Source organism: Stylophora pistillata, chromosome 7, assembly GCF_964205215.1.
Source record: "Stylophora pistillata chromosome 7, jaStyPist1.2, whole genome shotgun sequence".
In the NCBI taxonomy this organism is placed as follows: domain Eukaryota; kingdom Metazoa; phylum Cnidaria; class Anthozoa; order Scleractinia; family Pocilloporidae; genus Stylophora; species Stylophora pistillata.
In genome coordinates this window covers 34,255,717-34,277,037 of record NC_142525.1, presented here as the reverse complement: position 1 = coordinate 34,277,037, position 21,321 = coordinate 34,255,717, and the positions used below count along the sequence as shown (strand labels likewise).

General features: G+C 39.8%; 3 protein-coding genes and 1 pseudogene across 5 annotated transcripts in view; 2 read left to right on the top strand and 2 right to left on the bottom strand.

Moving 5' to 3' along the window:
• Nucleotides 1-31: 31 nt before the first annotated feature.
• LOC111338644 (uncharacterized) lies at nt 32-5,753 on the bottom strand. Its single transcript, XM_088726280.1, has 6 exons — nt 5,609-5,753; nt 4,428-4,824; nt 3,882-4,062; nt 3,442-3,657; nt 2,771-3,048; nt 32-2,244 (listed from the first exon to the last, which is right to left on the bottom strand). The coding sequence occupies exons 1-6, from the start codon at nt 5,630-5,632 to the stop codon at nt 2,021-2,023; spliced, it is 1,320 nt and encodes a 439-aa protein (XP_088582406.1). The 5' UTR covers nt 5,633-5,753; the 3' UTR covers nt 32-2,020.
• Nucleotides 5,754-5,873: 120 nt separating this feature from the next.
• LOC111338645 (uncharacterized) lies at nt 5,874-9,869 on the top strand. Its single transcript, XM_022945162.2, has 3 exons — nt 5,874-7,001; nt 7,328-7,858; nt 8,721-9,869. Exons 1-3 carry the CDS (start codon nt 6,632-6,634, stop codon nt 9,095-9,097), a joined length of 1,278 nt encoding a protein of 425 aa, XP_022800897.2. The 5' UTR covers nt 5,874-6,631; the 3' UTR covers nt 9,098-9,869.
• Nucleotides 9,870-9,970: 101 nt separating this feature from the next.
• Nucleotides 9,971-13,593, top strand: LOC111338650 (uncharacterized; annotated as a pseudogene). The gene is made up of 2 exons (XR_002695605.2): nt 9,971-11,146; nt 11,431-13,593. The product of XR_002695605.2 is annotated as an uncharacterized LOC111338650 (transcript).
• The window catches only part of LOC111338643 (uncharacterized), a 9,689-nt gene continuing 1,917 nt past the window's right edge, over nt 13,550-21,321 (bottom strand). The window contains exons 2-9 of one of the 2 annotated variants that reach the window (XM_022945160.2): nt 20,611-20,670; nt 19,537-19,768; nt 17,059-19,319; nt 16,806-16,854; nt 16,409-16,651; nt 15,813-15,890; nt 15,308-15,543; nt 13,550-14,839 (exon numbers count right to left, since the gene is read on the bottom strand). In XM_022945160.2, the coding sequence (XP_022800895.2) occupies nt 15,350-15,543; nt 15,813-15,890; nt 16,409-16,651; nt 16,806-16,854; nt 17,059-19,319; nt 19,537-19,768; nt 20,611-20,616 (3,063 nt within the window). In that variant the 5' untranslated portion in view covers nt 20,617-20,670 and the 3' untranslated portion in view covers nt 13,550-14,839; nt 15,308-15,349. Of the gene's footprint in view, nt 15,544-15,812; nt 15,891-16,408; nt 16,652-16,805; nt 16,855-17,058; nt 19,320-19,536; nt 19,769-20,610; nt 20,671-21,321 lie in introns of both variants that reach the window. The other variant, XM_022945157.2, reaches the window with a different exon arrangement.

Genomic DNA, 21,321 nt, shown 5'->3' with positions numbered 1-21,321 from the left:
GGTTATTCCAATCAACTCAGTGATTGGTGGATTCATTTGAGTATATTCATTTAATCGATCACGTTGTCTAATTACAACCCTACAGATTTGTAAATGAAATGAGTTCTTCATCCAATTACGTTCGAAGAGATTGTAAACTTAAGGTTATAATTTTGATTTAAAAGAGACTACGCAGATCTCTATTTCGAATATTGCTTTAGGCGTGTCCTATAGTTTTCGATATAGCATGATTATGTGCTAATTTCTGGTAGAGGATTGTTATATGCATTCAAGTAAGATGACAGTAGAGATGTAGTAATACTGTACTGTTTTGAGAATTGCTGATTCATATAGACTATATGTAAAGTTAATGAAATGAAATTCCTCAAATGGTATGTCTATGAAAGAACCTAGAAGTTTCAAAGAGAAATATACACCCATAAAAAGTCATGCTGTCGATGAGATTTAGTTTCTTATCTTGTATGGTATTTTTACACAGCTAGTATCAGATGACTTTGATTTTATCTTGCAAATGTAAATTCATATTTCGTATAACAGAGGTACTCACGTAACAATTGACATAAGCACGAAATCCGAAGAGTAATGTTGTTATCTGAGGCGATAAATGAAGCTATTAAGTAACCTACTTTGAATTAAGATTTGCGTTTCAATTGTTGCACTCAGCTTTCAAAATGATGATTTCGCAAACGCTTGCAATAGATCACAGCGGTTTACGTTTGAAAGCAAAGTGAGGCTTGGTTAATCTTGTACAGAAAAAAGCAATTAATTTCTCGCCTCTTGGAGGAACGCTTAATTTCTTATAGGTTTGCTGTAGTTTGCTACAAATAAACGTTTTGGAGTGTTTATTATTTGTGGCGTTAACTTGTTTTGGTATGATCGCCATTGCTACCTATGCAAATTATCCCTACAAACTATATCTGAACGCTAGAGCCAGTCTTATTTCAATGGTTCCCTACATAACAGGCAAAGTCAGTCAAAGTCAGAATCGTCCTGGAAACACTGAAATCTTGGAAACTATTTTAATAGTTTTAACCATTTGACTTAAAAGTCAAATAAATGTTTGGATTCCGTTAAGGCAAGAGGCTTATGAGAGAAATCATACACTCTAATTTTCAGTGTAACAGCAACTTTTGGAGTGAGTGTGGTATGCATGAAGCTCAACACATTTTCAGTAAAATAAGAAGAATGCAGCAGCGAAATGGCCTGTAACTTACGCATGCGTAAAGCCTTACCACTGTGGTAGTGACTGTGCCCCCGAGTAAGGTATTTGTCTTCACGTGAAGCTTAGTAATGAGGTCATGTTTTCCTAAATAGTTGCCAAGCTTGAACATCGATGTCTTCCGTTTAACTTGTTGAGATTTTCTAGGTTACTTTCTTGAAATTCAAACATTACACAAATGTCGAAGGCTATTTTACTTACCAGAGAACTCACACGAAAAGATAGTTTTCTCACATGGGCCCTTGAACGGCTAAATCATGTAACACGAACTGATTACGTTACCATACCGAAACGAAAAGAGTTGCAATTGAGGTAAAACCATCTTACACAAAATATGTTATGAAATAATTTCCCAATGGGTAAGAAATCACACATAAGAGGTTGGAATCCTCAGGGGGAGGAGTGGGGTCTAAACATTTTTGTGTTTCCAGAATAAGAGTCTTTAACATAACCAAAAATCATCCAACTCCCTTTCGCTTAGACCCCTCTCAATATCCAACTGCCGGTCCCTCGTGTGGTTCTAGTGATACATTTAAACAGCAATCTTTAAGTTAGGTTTGGAGCGCTTTTCTTCTATAGCTTTTCTGACCTATTCATCTTACAGCCGGTTGAAAAAGAATGATAGTGTACGGTACGTCAAATATGCATGTCGGCGAAAGCCTAAAATAAGTAAAAGCAGATATAAAACATTACTTATTACCAAGATTTGTGGTCGAATACACCTAAACAGTCTGTAAACGGAGGTATCAAAATGATAAAAGAAAGTAATATCACGTTTGACTCTTTCGTTACAGCGTTACTTTAAATATGTCCCATTTCCTGTTCTAAAACTTTCCTCATGCCCGTCGACAATGGCAGGTCCGACTTGATTTCTTTCCACATTTCCTTAAGGACCATGACGGTGTTGATTTCCTGTCTTCTCAGGTAGTCTAGTGCTGAATTTACTTTCCCCTGTTCGGTCCAGTGGTGCTGTTGCTTTAGACGGGCAAAGAACTTCTCCACACTATCCACTCCACTGCTTTGTCCTGTGGAATGGTTAATAGTTTGTCCTAATATTTTCTTCCTAAAAAAGTTTAAGTTGGACCTGGGTAGGCTGTAAATAACAGTAACAACCATTGGCGTATTTCCATTTAGCACACTAAGCAATGAAATGCTTATGCCCATCGAATACAGATCTTCCCAATGAAATTAGGGCGTACTTGGTTCTATACAATACCAAGCAATGATATGAAGGAGAACATAATGTCTTCGAGGAAAGCAATGGATGTTGTTTTAGTTTGACTCTTAACATTACTTGTTTGTTTATTACTTGATGATCATATTCCCTAGACATATATCAACACCAAACATTTCGCTTCCCACGGAACACAGATGAGTTTGTTTCGCCGAAGTGTAATTACGGGGTGCTGTTTTCAAACTAGCTCGACTATTTACCAACCGAATTGAGGCGGGATAATCTCATGAAGCCTTAATTTACCCATTTTGAAAGGAAACAAAAACATTTTCTTGAGTGCGAGATATAACTGTGTATTGTAAGCGTTATTAAAATACCTGAAGCCATTGCTTCCCTTTTCCTGTGAGTTTTTTCTCTCTGCTTACGTATTTGTATGAAGCTTTCAGCAGAAATCAAAGCGGACTCCAAAATGTCAAGAGCGGCTCGGTCTACTGTAATACTCCTGTTGTTATTCTCCTCTGTATAGTTAGAAATGAGGTGAGTTCTCTCTCCAGCACCGCCGGTTACCCGAGCTGCCATGCCACATGCATCTCTTTGGTCCTCTTCAGTTTTCAGCTTGTCCAGACACGTGATTACAGTTACAGGAGAGTGACCCGCTCGTATGGATGAAATGAGGTGTGATACATCCATTTTACTTGCAAAATGACAAATTAATCGAGGTTCCCTCGCAATGTGTTTCAGAAGTACCCTCAATCTTTGGTTGTAGCACGACAGACTAATTAGGTAAGTGAAATGCAAACAAACTGAATCATTTTTACTTCTCCTATAAACTTAAATAGGTGCCAAAATTAACAACCCCAAATGATGTGCTTGCAAAAGCAATATAATATTCCTAAAATATATTGCAGTTGTATAGTTTCCCCGGTGACATTCCTCAGTCTCTCCGACCTGTTATTTTTACTAAACATGATTATTGCCATGAAAGTAAGTAATGAATGAATATCGGATTAATACTTTCATAATCTGTTAAATAATTCAGCTCTTACCCTCTCTTTGAAAGTGAGCCCGGATCTTCTTAAGTGGCTCAGTATAAGTGCCTGTCTCTAGTCGACGGTCGTTCCCTTTTACAACAAAAATTACAGCGTGTACGTATTTAGAGAACGGTTGAATCTTCCTTGCTCTCATCATCGACTCCTGCCCTCCATCGCTAGAGCGATTTTCAGACTTTTCGTGTTCTCTCTCAATTTCCTCTCCAGGGCGAATTCTGTTTACAAATCAAATGCACGGAAGGGCATCTAAGGAACTTGTATAAGTAATTTTTGTAACCCGCGGCCCCTTACAAAACCTTCCTTCAGGGCTGCAGTTTTCGGTCATATAATGCGTCAAGCCGGACCAACCTCATACGAACACGAAATATTTGACAGATCAAAAAGAATGTCATACTTTGTCCTGGATTTTCTTCAAAGCTATAAATTTCTTTTTATTTACCTTCCTGTTAGGATGTTCAGGCATTCATCAAAAAGCTTGTCGTCTCGTTCAAAAAATCCTCTGGTGTCCAGTATCCGAATTTGTTTTTGCACGTAATATTCCTGGAGAAGAATATCGCCTTCTCCTCCCTTTCCATGTTCAAAAGCGCTTTGGGTCTCTCCGATAGCTCGCTGTAGCGTTCCTGGTAAAAATTTTAATTTGATAATAAGATAGAATTGGTGGTAAATACGTACAGATGACGAATACTATTCTTAGCAACGACATGTAACTGTGTAAGCTCTACTTAAAGCAAACAAATAAATCAAAATCAAAGCAATACAAAAAATTGAAAATTAATATAAAAATTCAAGTTGTAACGCACAACGAAGTTGTCGTTTGGTTGAAATTTCCAACGCTGTAGGTCTTACTTAACAATAAAAACTTTATGGCAACACTGAAATCCTAGCCAAGAATCTGGCTGATCGATGATTCAATGGACGTATAGTAATATAAGAAACGAAAGAAAGCGTCTTTCATCATGCCTGAATAAACTTTATTCTTACTGACCTATGAAACTGGTCTTTCCGGAACCCGCTGGCCCGATTAAGGCAATGCGAATGAATTCAATGTTGTCCACTCGCAGATCACGGAAGGCTTCTTTCCTAATACGTGGGTGGCATTGAAAGTCGTAATTCATCAGTGTTTCTTTGAGTTGGAGCGTTTTTTCCTTTTCCTTTAGCTCTCTCGCTAACTTTTCTGTTTCACGTTGTTGGACATCCAAGTTCTCTCTTAGCTCTTCGTCTTCAATTCGAGCCCTTTCTTCGGCGTCACGCAACGATCGCAGACGCAGTCTTTCCAACTCACCCTGCAGCTCTTTCATTTTCCTCTCGTGCTCTTCTTGGGCTCTGAGCCGACCTTGCTCGCACGCTGTCGGATCCGCGGTGTCTCGGCTTTCTGAATATTTCTTATTGAAGTAAAGCAAAATAAGTAAATACGCAGAACACCATGGAGCCTTGTTCTGATCTTTAAATATCTGAAAATAATTAACGAAAGCAGGCTCCGTGTTCCTGGGCAGTCTTCTTGCTGGGATAATACCAACGGTGCTATTTGTTCAGAGAGGATATTGTGAAGGATACATATTAGAACAAGACCGGTTTTTAATTTTTTTTTAATTTTTAAGATTCATGCATCAAAATTATTATGAATGAGAGACGCTTACTTTGTTGATGTGTTATCAAATTTGAATCAAATTCCCCGTTCCAAAGTGTCTCTTTTATTTTCCGGCGATAAGGTGTATCTTTCCACTTCAAGGAGCTGTTTCTATGAATGCGGCATTAGCCATTACAGAAGAAAGGTATCTCATCGACTTTATGATCCAAATTTTTCTCATAGTGCACATCGAAAGAAGTGTTTTTTCCCTAGAAATTGCCAGTCAGAGGAAAATTTCCCGGAAGTCGCTTTTAATACGTCTTGAGGTAGCAACACCAGAAATCGTAGCCATGGACAAAGGCGTACAAATTGACTTTCGATTTATACGTTTTTGGATTCATCATCTTTGCAAATGTGCTCCTCAGCTGATGTTTTTTCGAAGGAGTCAAAGAGGCGAGCTTCAAAATTCGAATGTTTACTCAAAGCGCCGCAAGGAATTCGAAGGTAATTAAATTGGAATTGGCGCATCGCTTCCTTCGCAATTCTCATGCGTTATTGCAGAAAAGAGTATCTAAAGCGTATGATTTGTATGTACTTACAATTTTTGACTCTTCACTTCCCATTTTGGTAAAGGAGACGATTTTTCAACACTCGTTCTTTTCTTCGCTGACTGCCGAATACGACACTTAGCGAGTTTTGTGGGACTTCGGTTCTCAGAAATGACGTAGTTGACCCCAGATCTCCGGCCGTTCGTTTTGAGTGCATAAATCATTATTTTTCCCCAGATTGCTTCAGTAGATTCTGCTAGAGTCATGCAGACTGATGGAGTCGTTTTGCCTTTGGTGCAGGTTTGGCCAGTTGCCGACATAACAATTTTTCCTGACTGTTTCTAACGGGTCAGGAATCCCTTCATTGTCCATAACATAGATAGTGTATAAAAGATTTCTAGTTCATTGTCCCTACCTAAGGAGAAATTTTCTGTACATCATCGACGATGTCAGCGACACGATAAGGGTTGCAATCTAGATGTTTGCAATCTAAGCTAAATATTCGCTTCTGATCCCCTTTGGCACTTTAAGGTCGGGAAACGGTTGAACGATTTGTGTAAAATTCGCTCCTCGTTATATAGAGAGGTCTGATGTTGATTTTTCTATAAAATATTTCCAATTTGACCTTAGATCACATAACACAATTCACCAATTTCAATTTATGATGAATTGATGAAAAGTATCGTCTGAAATAATTAAATACAACGTTACTGCGTTTCGGTTAGAAACTTATTTCTCAGAATTAGTATGTTTGTTTGATGATTTCATCCTCTTAATCACCAAGAGAAGGCCTTCATCAGCACAAGAGTTCCTCCCTGTCGTTGACGTTCCACCGGCAAGCATTTCTATCTGAGAATACCTTAATACCAAGTATCGGCAAGGGCTAAATCACACGGAATAAACAAAGTTAGTTATCGCCACGGTCTATGTGAGCGGAAGAAGTGCCTTCGCAAGGAAACCAAGCTGGTAAGTGTCACGTACTTCCTGTCTGTTCGCGTGACGTTCTATTTACCGGCATGCATTTTTTTCTGAGAAAAACGGCATTACCAGTTTCATGGAAAACAGCTTTTGAACATGGACGAACAAAGCAAAATAGAGCAAAGCATTATAGAGGCAATTAATGATGAACCATATCAGAAAGTGAGGAAAGAATGTCGCAAACGTGTCTTTCTTTTTAACTGCGACAAAACATACAGTTTGGACTCAGTGGAGAAATTGCTTCTTGACCTGAAAGGCGATATCAGACGAGAGCTCAGCTTCGACATCGTCAAGACATATTTTCGCCTTTCTGAAATGTCGCATGTGGCTGAGAAGGCCATTCCTAAACTGCAAATGGATGTTGCCTTTTTTGTGGTTCATGCGCATGAATCTCGTCTTTCCATAAACGAGAATAATGCCGGAATCGGTTATGCGAAGATCTACCAAGCATTGCTCCAGGCTACAGGTAAATAAATGACGTATTCTGTTTTTGCTGTAGATTTTACTTAACGACGGTCATAGTTTGCTCATGGCGGCTGAACATTATTCAAAGAAACACTGAAGATACATTCGGAAATGACATTATATGTTTTTATGGTAAAGGATACCCGATTGAACTACTGCTAGACTGCTAGACTGTTTTTAGTTCGTAAACAAAGCAAGATTATACGGTTTCTCTTTCAATTTGGCCGTTAGCGTGACGCAAACAGCTAAATCAGATTTATGGTAATACAACAAACAAATTCGCTAAATTTAGTTATCACTCTACTCTTTCTCTTTTCATTTAACCAGACGAAAATGTTATAATTGTTATTGGCGGAGACGATCAGTACACGAGCAAAGATGAAGAAGGAAGTTCTGTGATTTCGCGCTGGGCCAGACTAAAGGTTTCCTCTCAATTTAAAGCCGAATTTCTTGACGGAAAGAAGAGCTTTATCTTTTCTTGGAATAAAATTCACAGAAGGATTCACGAAGAAGCGCTTCTGCATTACTTTGACCCAAGCAAGATTGGGCAGAAGTTTGAAAAGGAGTCGAATGAGCGGTCATCGCAAGAAAAAAACACTACTGATAGTCTTCCAGGGACGCCGAAGACCAAGAACACAGCTGCTTCAGAGCCAGCACAGTTTACGGATCAAGGGGTCGTAAGTAAGCAAAGCGAGCAGGAGGGAGTGCCAATCTTACCACCGCCTACAAATGCTGAAAGCAACGGAGACTCATCAGAAACAGAAGAAGGAAAGCATTCAATTTTAGATGACCTGTCCGAGTTAATATTGAAGGAGTATGTCGTTGTAAGTGATGATGGTGTGGACTGTGAAGTAAGAGGTAACCGTCAGAGAGTATCAAACTGTTGTAATCTTCTTTCGTTTAAGTATCCATGTATTGTGTGATCTTTTTGTAGATATCCGACTTAATACTCATCAACTAATTGCGGTTCAGGAGGAAGTGCTGGCCTTCCGAATGTTACCTAATGGAAAGGTCCTGGCATAGTTTCGGGCTATCTGATATTTGAAATAAGGGTGCTGTCAGCGGTCCATTTCAGATGTCTGGATCGTGATAAGAATAATTGTCTCGCCCAAAGGGCCTCTGGAATGGTAATTTTTGTCATTTTGTTAGCGAATATTCGCTTATCCCATTCTGTTTCGTTTAAAATGACAAAAACAGTGGTTTCTGACCTTAAAATAGAGGTGAGATGTTAATCCGACAGTACATGTTCATTCCGTATCTGAAACATCATAAATTAAATATCGAGAATCCGTCGACAGTTACAAAATTTCGTAATTCATTCTAATTTTCCTTAAGAACCATTTTGATGAACCTTTTTTTTAAAAAATGATACCAAAAAGTTCAATCGCGCTTTGTTTTCTCCGAAAAATCGAAAAGCTCAATATACACCTAGATGGCCGTTCTCCCCCCCTCCCCGTAAAACAATGAAAAAAGTATTTATGCAACTTCGTACACCACAGCGCGATGCAATCCCGATTTTAAATTTTGTGTGCTAGCAGATAGTCCTTTTTATCTTTTTGAAAATAGAATTTTCTTGTCATTTTGTTACGTTTAAGTCCGCATAGCGACCCATTTAAATAATGAACTTTGTATTCTTGAGGAAAAATAGAATGAGTTACGAAATTTTGCAACTTTCGGTGGATTCACGATATTTATGGTCAGTGACTCTTGAATTTTTAAGGGGTTTCTGAAGAACAACAGATGAACGGCATAACGGAGGTTGGTACGCTTGTGTTTAAAACTCGAGTACGAAATGGAAAATTCACAGAGGAGGAGATAGAAGAATGGCGCCAGCAGTGGAAACTCCTTGATGAATTGCTGCCACGAATATCGAAAGATTTGGCGAATGTTGCAGAAGCTAATGTGGAGGTCTATCGTGTTAAACAGGGAGGTGCTGCCCGCGTTGTTATTAAAGACCTTTCAACCAGTTATCTGTCACTATACATCACCACAGTCATTGAGTTCTTTTACAATGTGATAACCGGATTAATGGATAATGTGTATAGTTGCTTCGTTCAAAAGAAAAATCTGGAAGATATCGATATAGATTGGCCGTAAGATGAACACTAGCACTGCAGGGCTTAAGTACATTAAGTGAGACTGAAACTGCTTCAATATCGGATATACCCATAGATATTTGTAGTTTGAATGGGTCACACTGGCATTTATACCTCAAAATTTATTATATGTCTAAGCCTTAGTTAACACCAAATTGCACTCGAAATCATGGTGTTACCTATACCAATAAGAATAGATCAGTAAAGTGCGTTTGATGTAATTTGGTAATGGATTTTTTTGTAACGGCGTAACAAAATTCAGTGAATAATTAAACCTACAAACATCGAATGGTGGCTTGGCACAGTTCTGATTTAAAATGATTTATTCCGTTCAATGTCAAAGACAAGAACAAGCTATGGTATTTTTAATATTAGATATCAAGGCGCTAAGGTTTGGAATGCAATCAGTGATGACATTAAGCTTCTATCGCTTAAACAATTTAAGAAAAAGCTAAAATCAAGTATTCTTGCAGGTTACCAACTGAATTAATTATACTATACATTTTCTTTCTTCCGATTAGTTAATCTGCCTATACGTACTTTATTTTCCTGCTTATTTTCGCTAATTTGTATTTTAAGAATATGTGTGGTACTTTAAGAAGTCCTCAGTACCTGACACCGTTAGTCATTACAGTATTTAAAATCCTAAGGATGGCTGCTCAATTCTATTAGCTTTGTGGTTATTTTGGGCAGCCATGCACTTTATTTTATTTGTTTTCCTTTCTTTTAATGTAAGTTTTATTCAGGGTGCAAATAAAATTGTTGTTATTGTTGTTGTTGTTTTTGTTGTTGTAATCAAGTTGTTGGTTTTATCTAAATACTATCCCATCAAAGAGACAAAACCGTCGGCATTTCGCTTAGCCAGCCATAATTGACTTAATAGTGCACAAGTCAGGCTTGTTATTGCCTAGGGTAATAGTGTCACGTTGTTACGCAAGAACTGTATAGTTACACGTTCTTTAGCCAATTTGGCTGCATGTTGAACTTTGGACAGCTGAAGTTTTGTTTCTTTCTTCCCATGCCAAAAACGTGTTGTGGATACTTGTGATCTTCGTTTACCGCACACTTATGACAATATATCAGACGGTACCTACTTCCATAGAGCGCAGTGAAACAACTAGGTTTTTTTGTTACAACTGAATCACGTGCGCGCAATGTTGTCGTGCATTTTACCGAGTTATCTGTAGTTCTTTTTTTTTATTATGAAAACGTATAAACGATGACCGAAAGACAATGTGACGGTTAATGTGTCTTACCGAAGAACCTAACACAACAGTCTCAGCCAGGAACCGAACCTAGACCTTAACGCAAGTCTTACGCGCTTCCATCAGCTCTTCACTTCTCTGACTTTTTGATTAAACGGCAAATCACAAATATATATATGTCGGTCAACGCATAGAAAAGAAATAAACATACGTCACAACAATATCATCAATCGAATGTCCGCTGTTTAATTTTGTCCCAGGATTTTATATTCCGATGCCACTTTCATTTTGTCACCTGAAGCATTGGCAGATGAATAAGTCTTGACTCGTCATTTTCACCATACAAGTAAGCTAAAGGAGACCAAGCCGCTGATGTCACGCACTTCCTGTCTGTCGTGACGTTCCATTTACCGGCATGCATTTTTCTGACAAACAATATCATTTTCTGTTTCACGGAAAACAGCGGTCAACCATGGATCAACGGCAGAACGAAATGGAGCGAAGTATTTCAGAAGCAATGAATGATCAACCACATCTGAAAGCGAAGATAGAATGTCGCAAACGTGTCTTTCTTTTTAATTGCGACAAAACGTACAGTTTAGAATCGGTGGGGAAACTGCTTCTTGACATGAAAGGGGATACAAGACAAGAGCTCAGCTTCGACATCGTCAAGACATATTTTCGCCCTTCTGAAATGTCGCATGTGGCTGAAAAAGCCACTCCCAAACTACAAATGGATGTTGTCTTATATGTGGTTTATGCGAATGAACCTCGTCTTTCCATAAACGAGGAAAATGCTGGACTCGGTTAGGCAAAGATCTATAAAGCACTACTTCAAGCTACAGGTAATTTTTCGGTGTATGTGATGAGGTAGGGGGTTTGGTTAGGTCACATTGGTAGTCATGTTCACTTAAGGGACCGGTCGTTATTTATCACCTTTGAGGAAGGGGTGCGTGCAATTTTAGTTTTGTTACGTCTAAATTTATATAATGTCCTCATAGGCCTAGGCGGTTAGTCTTCGGTCATTCCGCGCCCCCCCACCCCCCCTTCGGAAATAAATAAGTGTGTGGTCCCTAAGTGTCAAATAAGCGTTATTAAACAGTCGCTTATTCCTCTTTCCTTTAAACAGACAGAAATGTTCAAATTGTAATTGGTGGTGACAATCATTAAAAGAGTACAGATGAAGAGAAGTCGTCTGTAATTTCTCGTTGGGCAAGGAGAAAAGTTTCCTCTCAGTTTCAAGACGAGTTTCTGGACGGAAGGAAAAGCTTCATCTTTTTGTGGAACAAAACTCACAGAAAGATTCATGAAGAAGTGCTACCGAATTATTTTGACTCAGGTAAGAGTGGACAAAAGTTTGAATGTAAGCCAAATGAGCGGCCTGAACTATCTGAAGATACTCCTCACAAGGCACACGAGACCGAGAAGCTAGAAGCGGTATTGCGGGAGCAATTAACGGATCGTCCACATGCAACAGATGGGGCGCACAGTTCCTCAGAGAAAGACGTAAACACAAACACATGTTTATCTTGGAGGTGAGGTGTAATGACGAAGAAGATAAATCAAAAGAAGAAAGAAAGAAGGAAACGACGTGGAAAGATCCTAAAAGTAACGGGGATGGACCCTAAGAAGACTGTGCCAGGAAAATCGCCCCGATGAAGACAACGGAAGATGTGTTGATTTCTTATTTACGTGATATAGGCACGATAGGCATGGATGACTATGTCACAGTAAACGAGGATGACCTTATTGATGAGGAAAGAAGTAACTGTTTGAGAGTATCGTTGTGTCTAAGTTTACCTTAGGCTATCGATAGGTTGTTTTTATTTTGAGTTTATTCAGTTTATGAATAGTTCGATGAAATCTTCGTCACCAAGAAAATATTAACGGAGAGCTCTCAGTTGATATTCTCCTGTCGTCAGATATGGTTCGATTTTTACATAGTTACGTAATTGTGGGAGGTGATTTGGACCATTTTGTGTTTTATTATTTGTTTTCCCGTGCTAGGAAATTTAAGGCAATTTTTGTTCCATTGCAGTGCGTTAGGGTTGAAGCCCCTGTTAATTTTTCTTTTTGCTCAGATGATCAATCAAGGTTCCTTACATATTTATGATAGCGTGAATTGTAGACATAGCATCTCCCTTTTCTGAGAGTATTTACCCAGGCCGACGCATGTTTTGGCTTTTGAATATAGTCTGAAATGATGTTCTTCCTGTCTCAGAGAGATTCTAGTCCTTCAGCACGTTTGAAAGTGTTTTTTAATGTTCTCTGTCTCATGAAAACCAGTTTTCGTGTCGCATATTCAGCGAACACACCATGTTAAAGCGACAGTTTCCGTAACGAAGATTTTCAATTTTCAGCGTTTTCTGAGGACCAGCAAATGAATGACAAAACAAATTAAGGGACGCTTGTGATGAAAACCGTCATGCGAAATGGCAGCATCCTCTAAGTATGCTTGAAATCCGCAGTGGATACCACCGAGTGGATTTTTACCGCATATATATATTTGAGCAGCTGGCTCATGTTGCAGAGATCGAAGTGGAAATCTTCCATAAGGAGGAGGCAGGCGCTTTGTGCGTTGTGATGAGAGAGAATTCGGTCATCCATGCCATTATTGAGTATTTTTGGAACATGATGAGCGGGGTTTTGACCGTCTTTACAATCTCAGTCTTAAAAGTGCCTGAAGATAACGATATAGAGAAGCAGACTGATGAACTTCTGATCTGAAGCACGAGGGATCTATTTGTTTTTCAAAACAAGCGGCAAGAACCCATAATCCCCTATCCCCCTTCGCCGCCCCCTCCATTTCCTTGTGTAAATAATTATATGCCAGAACCACGTAAATCTCTAAAGTACTTGTTAGCTTCGTTAAAGTCACGTAAACGACAACAAAATGTATTAGGAGCATCAATAGCTAAGGTGTAGCTGGAACAGACACCTTAGATTAGAAACATATTTGCAGAAAGAGGGGATGGATTTTGAATGTATAGGGATTCTTGGATCCGTTCAGCTGACCGTGATCAGGGGGAAGCCAAAGTTCTGCATTTTTTTTTATCGCTATAATTGTTTTAGTTTAAGACTAGAACAGTGACAGGGTCAAAGCTTGTGGTGTAATTGTAATCTTATCTTTCACTACACAGTAAGAGTATTGTATCGCTTATCCTGTGAACTCAATTACAAACACATTTAGATAGGGTCGAAGTGTTGGAGTACAAACACTAAGACCATATTACCATTTCAAAACAACATTGTGCCTCTTTATCATGTTTAATAAATTTGGCGTACATCTGTACATTGACAGGTCGCAGATGACCTCCTCCTTAATCTACATGTGGCAGCGCAAGAGTAAGCAGGGGGAGTAACGCGGAAAAAAATATCCCGGTTACTACAATACCCGCAAGAATTGTTTGTCTAGAATCCGGACTTTTGTCTAATTCGTCGATTAGATCGTTTGAGCCATGTTCCAATTGGTGACAAGGTTATATATGTCAAATTTCCGGCGAAGTTTAAAACGAGTCATTACAAGGGCCGCCGAAGATAATGCGAACAGCATCATTTACTCTCTCGAAGCCTTCATTCGCCATTCGATGAGGGATGAGTAGACAGAATGAACCCGAAGGATCAATAGCTTAAAGGCGGTGGATCAATGTTACTATAAGTAGAGTCGGCCGACATGTCGGTCGACAGTCGGTCGACAGTGGGTCGATAGTCGATCGACAGTCGGTCGATAGTGGGTCGATAGTCGGTAGATAGTCGGTCGACATGTCGGTCGATATGTCGACCGATATAGGTCGGCCGATAGTCGGTCGACATATCGGTAGACAGTCTGTCGATATTTGACCGACACTTGGCCGACACTTAGCCGACACTCGGTCAACACTTGGCCGATGTTTCACCGATACTTCACTGACAACTTAATCATATACCTGAAAGTTTATGCCTTCGAGTCAAATTTTTCTTCAAATCAAATTTTTCAATACCGACACTGCAACAATACACAACCACACGTGCGACGTTCAAACTATATTTACCGATAAAGTTCAGACACTTGACCGATAGACTACCGACACTCGACCGATAGACCACTGACACTTGACCGATATTCCACCGAGATGCGACACTCCATCTGTCGGTCGACAGTCCGTCGACATGTCGACCGACTATTTTCCGACTATCTTCTGACTATGGACCGTCTATGGACCGACTATGGACCGACTATGGACCGACTATGGACCGACTATGGACCGACTATGGACCGACTATCGACCGACTATCGACCGACTATCGACTGACCTGTCGACCGACTATCGACCAACTATCGACCGACTGTCGACCGACTGTCGACCGATATGTCGGTCGATATGTCGGTCGACATGTCGGTCACCATGTCGGTCGCCATGTCGGCCGACACTACCTATAGTAAAATTGATCCAAGGCGGTTTGGCAAGAGTGTAATCTAGAAGTTGATATTGGAAGTGACAAAATAATTACATCCTTCTAGTGATCTGTTGTTGTGGCGAGTCCCTTGGAATACATATCTAAAGAGTGAAAAGGAAAAAAATTAAAAGGAGGTTTGTGGAATCTTTGCCGCCATGATTGGGGTATCGGTTGAGGTCGACAGAGAAATTGGGACAGAGAACATTTAATCGCAGCGCTACTTGACGCCTTCGAGTCTTCACTGTTGTATCTAGATCTATTTTTGATGAAATCGTATCGGATACATCAAAAGAATAACTCGAGAGAACAGCGCGTTTGCAAACAAGCGGCTGTCACCCCGACCGCCTTATCTTGCTCAGCTACACTATTTATCCCCCCTCCCCCCTACCAAAGGGAACATGATCGCAGGTTATGGATACATGGGCAAAAGATATGCGGAGCACGTTAAGTAAGGTTTTCAAGGCCTAATCTAAGACGAAAACTTTGCACCCGAATGCTTTCTATCTGGACATTTTTAAAATGTAACAGAATAATTTCCGCGGTTTCCATCGAGGAATGTATAAACTCACGTTAAGAGTAAGATTGCGAGACATAAGGTAAGTGTTAGTGCTTTACAGTTCATCAGCTATCAGAGGATACCCAAGCTCGACTAATAAGTTGTACAGATCGCCAACATTAACGGAATCCTGGGCAGCAGCTCTATTCAAGACCCCTTCACAAGGATTACGGACGCGGTAGTCTAAATATCGAATTTCATCAGGATGTAAGCCAAGTTTTTCAGCAAGGAACTTCCAGTCCTGTCCACCTACACGCGGGAAAAAAAACAGAGAACAATGCCTATTTCTAATCTCTTTTTAGTAAGACTTAAATGCTCTCATTATCTTTTCCCGAAGAGGAAGAGGATGGAAGGTGAGGAAGTGTTTTGACAGTCTCCCTTGGAATTCCTTCTTCGTCTCGTTTGCCTCTATTCGCCAGAAACGTAAAAAAAGGTGACAGACAATGGCCGGGTGTCCTTGGTACGATTTCTTTTTCTTTTCAGGTATCCATTTTGTACAAGTAGTGTGTTTGACTTACCACTCAGGGATTCTGTAAGCTTTTTCCTTCGACGATGAGAAATGTTACGAATGTCGGTGTTTTCAGGCACGGAGGGACCTACCAAAGAAGAATTAGTTGTTGATTCAAAAAGTCAAGTTCTCGCATCAACTGCCTTCGATCTTTCCAATATTACCCTTAAAAAAGGTCCTTTTTGGAAAATGCTAGATTTAAAGAATAAGGTCATCGCCATGGGGCACCTATTTGAGGTGCATACTCTCTAGTAAAAAAGGATTCTAAATTCACTACAACCCCTTTCAAACCTTAAATCAAAATTTTATAACACGCATTTTTTTTCAAATTAAATTGATCAGTTCATAGTTCTCAGAGTATTTCTTCATTTCAATAATTTATACTTCATCGAGGACTAAGTTAAAAGTGTCAGTCGAATTAAGCTGAAACGGTTATGTGCATGTAAATCCCTCATTTGGCTTATTTCCTGGATAAGGATTGAGAAATTTCTTATCCCGACACAGATGCCCTTGCTCTTTCAAGTTTTGGAGTCGTTTTCTTGTACAAGACGGAAAAAACAACTTGGAACAAGTACATCACAGCATGAAAACAAATGAAAGACTCACCAGTAGATCCAGCTGGTGTAATTTTTCTCAGATGTTTCAACACGTCGTACCGATTTTTTGCTACAGACTTCCTTGCTAGCAAATGGATCCTTTTCTTTGTCTCTGGGTCTGAACGTTTAGGGAAAGCTGAGTCCGTCTTTAAAATTTCTTGGAATTCATGAAGATCTTGAAAATTTATGCCTCGGTTATCATGTGACGGTAATCTGAGGAAGTCTTGAATCTCACGAGGAAGGCCTTGGGGAACTATTTTATCGTCAGTTTTTTGGGAGATTTAGGATAAAAAAATGAGCCGTTACAGTTTTTATTGATAACTAGTCTTGAATTTAGCTTTAAGTAATGCATTTGATCGTTAACGTCCGTGAGTGAAAAAGGGACAATAAACATAAGCTGTTACTACCTTCTTGCTGCAAGGAGACCTGTGTCTTAATTGATTCTTCCCTTGTACCCTGTGGACCAAGATAATTGATCGAAATTAGAACGTTGAAATTGATATTGATCTTTCTTGTGATTTTATAATTTTCAGCTCAAGAACACTCCTAATTATTCAGTGCCAGTGTGAAAAAAAAAAAACTAATTACAATTCAACGAGCGTGTAAAGAGTATTACCTTTCAATAACCAATAATCTTCACAGCTCAAGTAAGTGGCATACCTGTTGTGGTGTGGTCATTAGCCAGGGCTCAAACTGCTCTTTTCGAACTCTTATTTCTGGTGCCACAGGATTCCTGGTACAGTTAATGATGTTCGCACTGCAAATTTCAGACTCAGACAAAAAATGCAAACACTCCTCTTGCTTACAACCTTGTTGAAGGTGAAATTTACATTCCTTAACAATTCCGCCATTTTGACAACAGATTGGGCACATAAAGCCAACTCTATACCTCGTGTTCTTTGGCCAAAAGAACTTGGGATGCATGGAATTAAGTATCACTTCCAACTGCTTACGTACTGCTCGCGCACAATTTGCGTCGTAGGGCTCCCGCCGCGGCAAATCCAACTCTGTGTGTGAACCATCCTCCAACTCATGATTGGCATTTTGTCCATGCACGACAACTTCGATTGAAGACGAATGACACTGGAGGATAACAGAGCAGTTCTCCTTCATTGATGGATAGAATCTGACATAATTATTGTACAAGTTATAGTTTGCTGAGTTTGGATTGTTTTCTCTGTTCCACTGAACCAACTGCAGCGCAATTCGGAGAAACAAACCAGAGGGAACTCGTCCAGACTCAAATGTGAGAAAGATAGGAGGAATTCGTGCAGCTGCAACAAGACTTGTAATACCCTTCGTTGGGTAAGACATTAACATGGATGGCACGAGACACGTCTTACCATTAGAAGGAGCAAGCGAAGGCAAAGGCAAAATCAAGCCGAACCTCTCCATAATTGCGAGAAGACTCTCGTAGGTGTTTTTCTTGTCATGTAGAGGGCCCCAAATATATTCCAGGAGATTCTCCTCCAAGATTCCTTCCGTCTCAAGCTTTCGCCATAGATGCTCAAGTTTGCTCTCTGACCCTTCATATAACTTGACTGACATGACCTCCGTGAAAACGTTAATTAACCACTCAGAATCCAAGATAACCAATCTTTTTAGCTCCGGAGTTTCATGGAAGTGAATTAAAATTCTTTGGTCATGCAAAAAGTTCATTAATTTCTGGAACTGTTTTTCGTCACTTATGTTACACTCTTCGTCCGCAAGTAATCTAGCATCCTCGAGGGAAACAAATTTGTGGCCCTCTTCTTTTTTCTTCTGAATTGCTTTTTCAAACATCAATGACTGGATTGGAATGGTTTCTCTCAACTGTGGTAATTCACTGCATGCAGCAAGTACCTCCTTTCGCAAACGCACAATCTCCGAACACTCAAACTCTCGGCCAGATTTTGCAATGTCGACGACAAAGAAATCTTTGTACAAGTGAACCCCACTTGGCGTTTGCTTTAAAGACCCATAAATATCTCGTGCAATTTTTTTAGAGTCACTGCCGTCACCAAGCGTATCTGCATGAGTGAACACCAAGAAGACTGGTGGCAGCTTTTCCGGCAGTACTTCTGATGTAGACTTTGATGGATTATCTTCGTGTTGGTTGGCTGAGGAGGCAACAGAAGACATCCAAAACTTGAGGTAATCCAAATTTGTTTTTGAGAGGTGGCTGTCTTCTAGCTCTCTGTACCGCCCTTGCTTTACGACGGGTTTGGCGGACGCTCTTGCATTCTTCCGGAGATCGTAAACCAATATGTAGACTGCTTTGGGGGTTAGAAAAATTGGATATGCTGTATAGTTAACTGACTCCCCACAAAAGTCCCACAACATAGAATATATGTCTTCATCCGTAATTTCCGTTTGCGGTAAAGCTTCTCCTGAATTTGAATCGTCGTTAATATTTCGTGCCGTACTTGTGGAATTCTGGGAAGATTCTGGCTTCTTTCTAAACTGAAGATCTTTAAACATCTCGGCAGGGTCACGGCTTTCTAGGTGAATAACATCGGCACCTGTAAATTTAGATTCTGGGCTGTTGCTGGTATGTTTTGAGTTTGAGCTTTCTGAAGAAATGGTCCTACATAGCTCCGATTCAATTGGTGTTTTGTATCTCAAATGTTGAGCGGTGGATCGCGCAGGATGATGATCAAAAGAGAATGCTGAGTCATGATTAGGGTCTTGGCCCTTCTCACCCACTTTCCAAATCTCACGAGACACTTTGAATATAGAGGAATGTGCATCTTTCCCTCTGTTGCTATCTTCATTTACATTGAAAGGTTGGCCCTTGAGTGAATTCTTAACGCTAGTTTTTCCCGAACGGTGCTGTCCAATGAATATGATAGGAACTCTTCTAACGACAGGGGTTCCCTTACGGTGGGCTTTATCGCAAGCTTCAAACGCTAACGGTCCACGTTTAAGAATCTCTCGAGGCACTAGGGATAAAGGAAATTGTTTGAAAGAATTAATGAGGGATACATGGCAGAAGTTTAGATGATTGTTGCACGTTGTAAGAGTAAGGATTGAACACAACCATAGGCTAGGACCCTACGATTGTCCTGGTTTCATACGCGCAAGATGTAAAAAATAAACAAGCAACTTAACCAGTCAATCAGTCACTCAATCTATCAACCAGACAATTGCTCAACACACCTGTCCCTGTTACGATCTTTGCTACTACCTTTTCAGCTCCCACCGCACCTCTTGCCCTCTCTGGGTCTATTTCCATCACTGGTTGTTGTTCGCATTCATTGTGGTCATTTTCTCCTTCGTTCTGTCCTTTTTGCTTTGGCTCATCATCGAGAAGCGAAACGTTTCCTTCTTTGTAGGCTTCCCTGCTGGGGACGTACGCATAATCGGTGGGCCCGGTACGAGAACTGCAAATCTAAATGAAATAAGATAACATTATCATTAGGGAACACCAGGACAGGTTGGTCGAAGAGCGAATGCTAAGCCCATCCTGTTGATAAATCATCCACTTTGCGTTTCGACAACATTCACCCAAAGAGTAATCCGTCTTTCAAACTTCTACTCGACTTAAAGCCTTTTAGAATCGCATTTTTCCAAGACCTTACACTTTTAGAGTTTCTCGGTCATCTGAAGCAATAGATCAGCTGCAATGGCCGACTCTTTCCAGTAGACGCTATTACCACAAGGCTAAACTCGTTTTTCTCTGTCTCCACTCATTAGTTCCTGGTTACTTTTCATCATATTTTACCAGATTTTCGAATATTCACAATTATTCCACGAGGCAAAGTCTGAGGCTATCCCTACCAAAAGTAAAACAGAATTTTGGGAGAAGGACCTTTCTTTTTACTGGCGCAGAAATTTTTAATAAACTTCCTTTAAACATTGTGAAGAGTGAAAACATTCAAACGTTCTGTCGCCGAGCAAAACATTTCCTTTTACCGTAATTTGATATTTTATTTACTATGTTATGTTTTAATTGTGTTTTTAGCTTTGTAGTTTTAGGCTGTTGATGTAGTTGTGAAATCTTAGTCATTGTATATATATATATATCTATTCTAGAAATTTGATGTAAATTATTTTCAATACAGGGCCCCTATGGATACCAGCCTTAGAGCTGAATGGGCTACCCTGTGTAAATAAAGTTTGCTTTGCTTTGCTTTACAGTAGGGTTTCAAAGTATAATCTGAAAAGAAAGAAGTAAGGTTTTGAGTGAAAACTCCGAGCAGTTGGCGGATAAATGTTAATAGAAAAGCTTACCCCCATGTTCCAATTTGTTACCAGCTCTGACCTCTAAACAGCTTCAAACAGCTCTGACCTCTGTCCGGAAGTATGAAATAGAATACAAGTAATATCATTAAATCTATTGAGGCTTAGAAAATTATTGTTAAGGCTGCATATCTGATCTCATTCGAGTTTTAAAATGATCATGAACAGGCTGAGGTGACATCTCTTGGGAAGCAAATCAAGCTATTTTAAGGCCACTAAGATTACGTCGTGATTTTTGCTTGAGCAGCTGTGAGAAGATCACTCATCACTCAGTGTGACGTATGGTTGTTCCACGTGGGCTATTTGCGCCGCACGCGTGCGTGGACTTCAACCTGGAAGTGCATGAATGATCAGCGGTGAATTCAGTCTTTGTTGCAACCAGACAAGCGAGACGCGGGTCACAATGTGACGCTTCTGTTTGTTATCGATATCAACCAGATTTGTACCGCTAATAAAAAAAATTTACTATGTTTAAGTTGTAAGTATCCCTCCTGTAATTGGTCATGTGTAACTCACCATTCTCCAATATGAGCATCAGTTCTTTTTTCGAGCGTTTATAGAAACGAGGAGTTATTTATTTTGTGTCACTTACCGCGGAGGAGGATGCGGACTAGAATTAGTTTGTATATTAAAAGCAACTGCAATGAATGAGCACAACAATCTGTATACATGTATTTTGAGACGGAGCAGCTTACAATGTTT

Coding starts and splice junctions, on each gene's coding strand:
- LOC111338644 (XM_088726280.1), bottom strand. CDS start 5,632: ATGGGAAGTGAAGAGTCAAAAATT. Junction 4,825..5,608: donor GAAGTGAAGAGTCAAAAATT/GTAAGTACATAC, acceptor TACTTCAATAAG/AAATATTCAGAAAGCCGAGA. Junction 2,245..2,770: donor AAGGGAAGCAATGGCTTCAG/GTATTTTAATAA, acceptor ACCATTCCACAG/GACAAAGCAGTGGAGTGGAT.
- LOC111338645 (XM_022945162.2), top strand. CDS start 6,632: ATGGACGAACAAAGCAAAATAGAGCAAAGCATTATAGAGGCAATTAAT. Junction 7,002..7,327: donor AGCATTGCTCCAGGCTACAG/GTAAATAAATGA, acceptor TCATTTAACCAG/ACGAAAATGTTATAATTGTT. Junction 7,859..8,720: donor TGTGGACTGTGAAGTAAGAG/GTAACCGTCAGA, acceptor TGAATTTTTAAG/GGGTTTCTGAAGAACAACAG.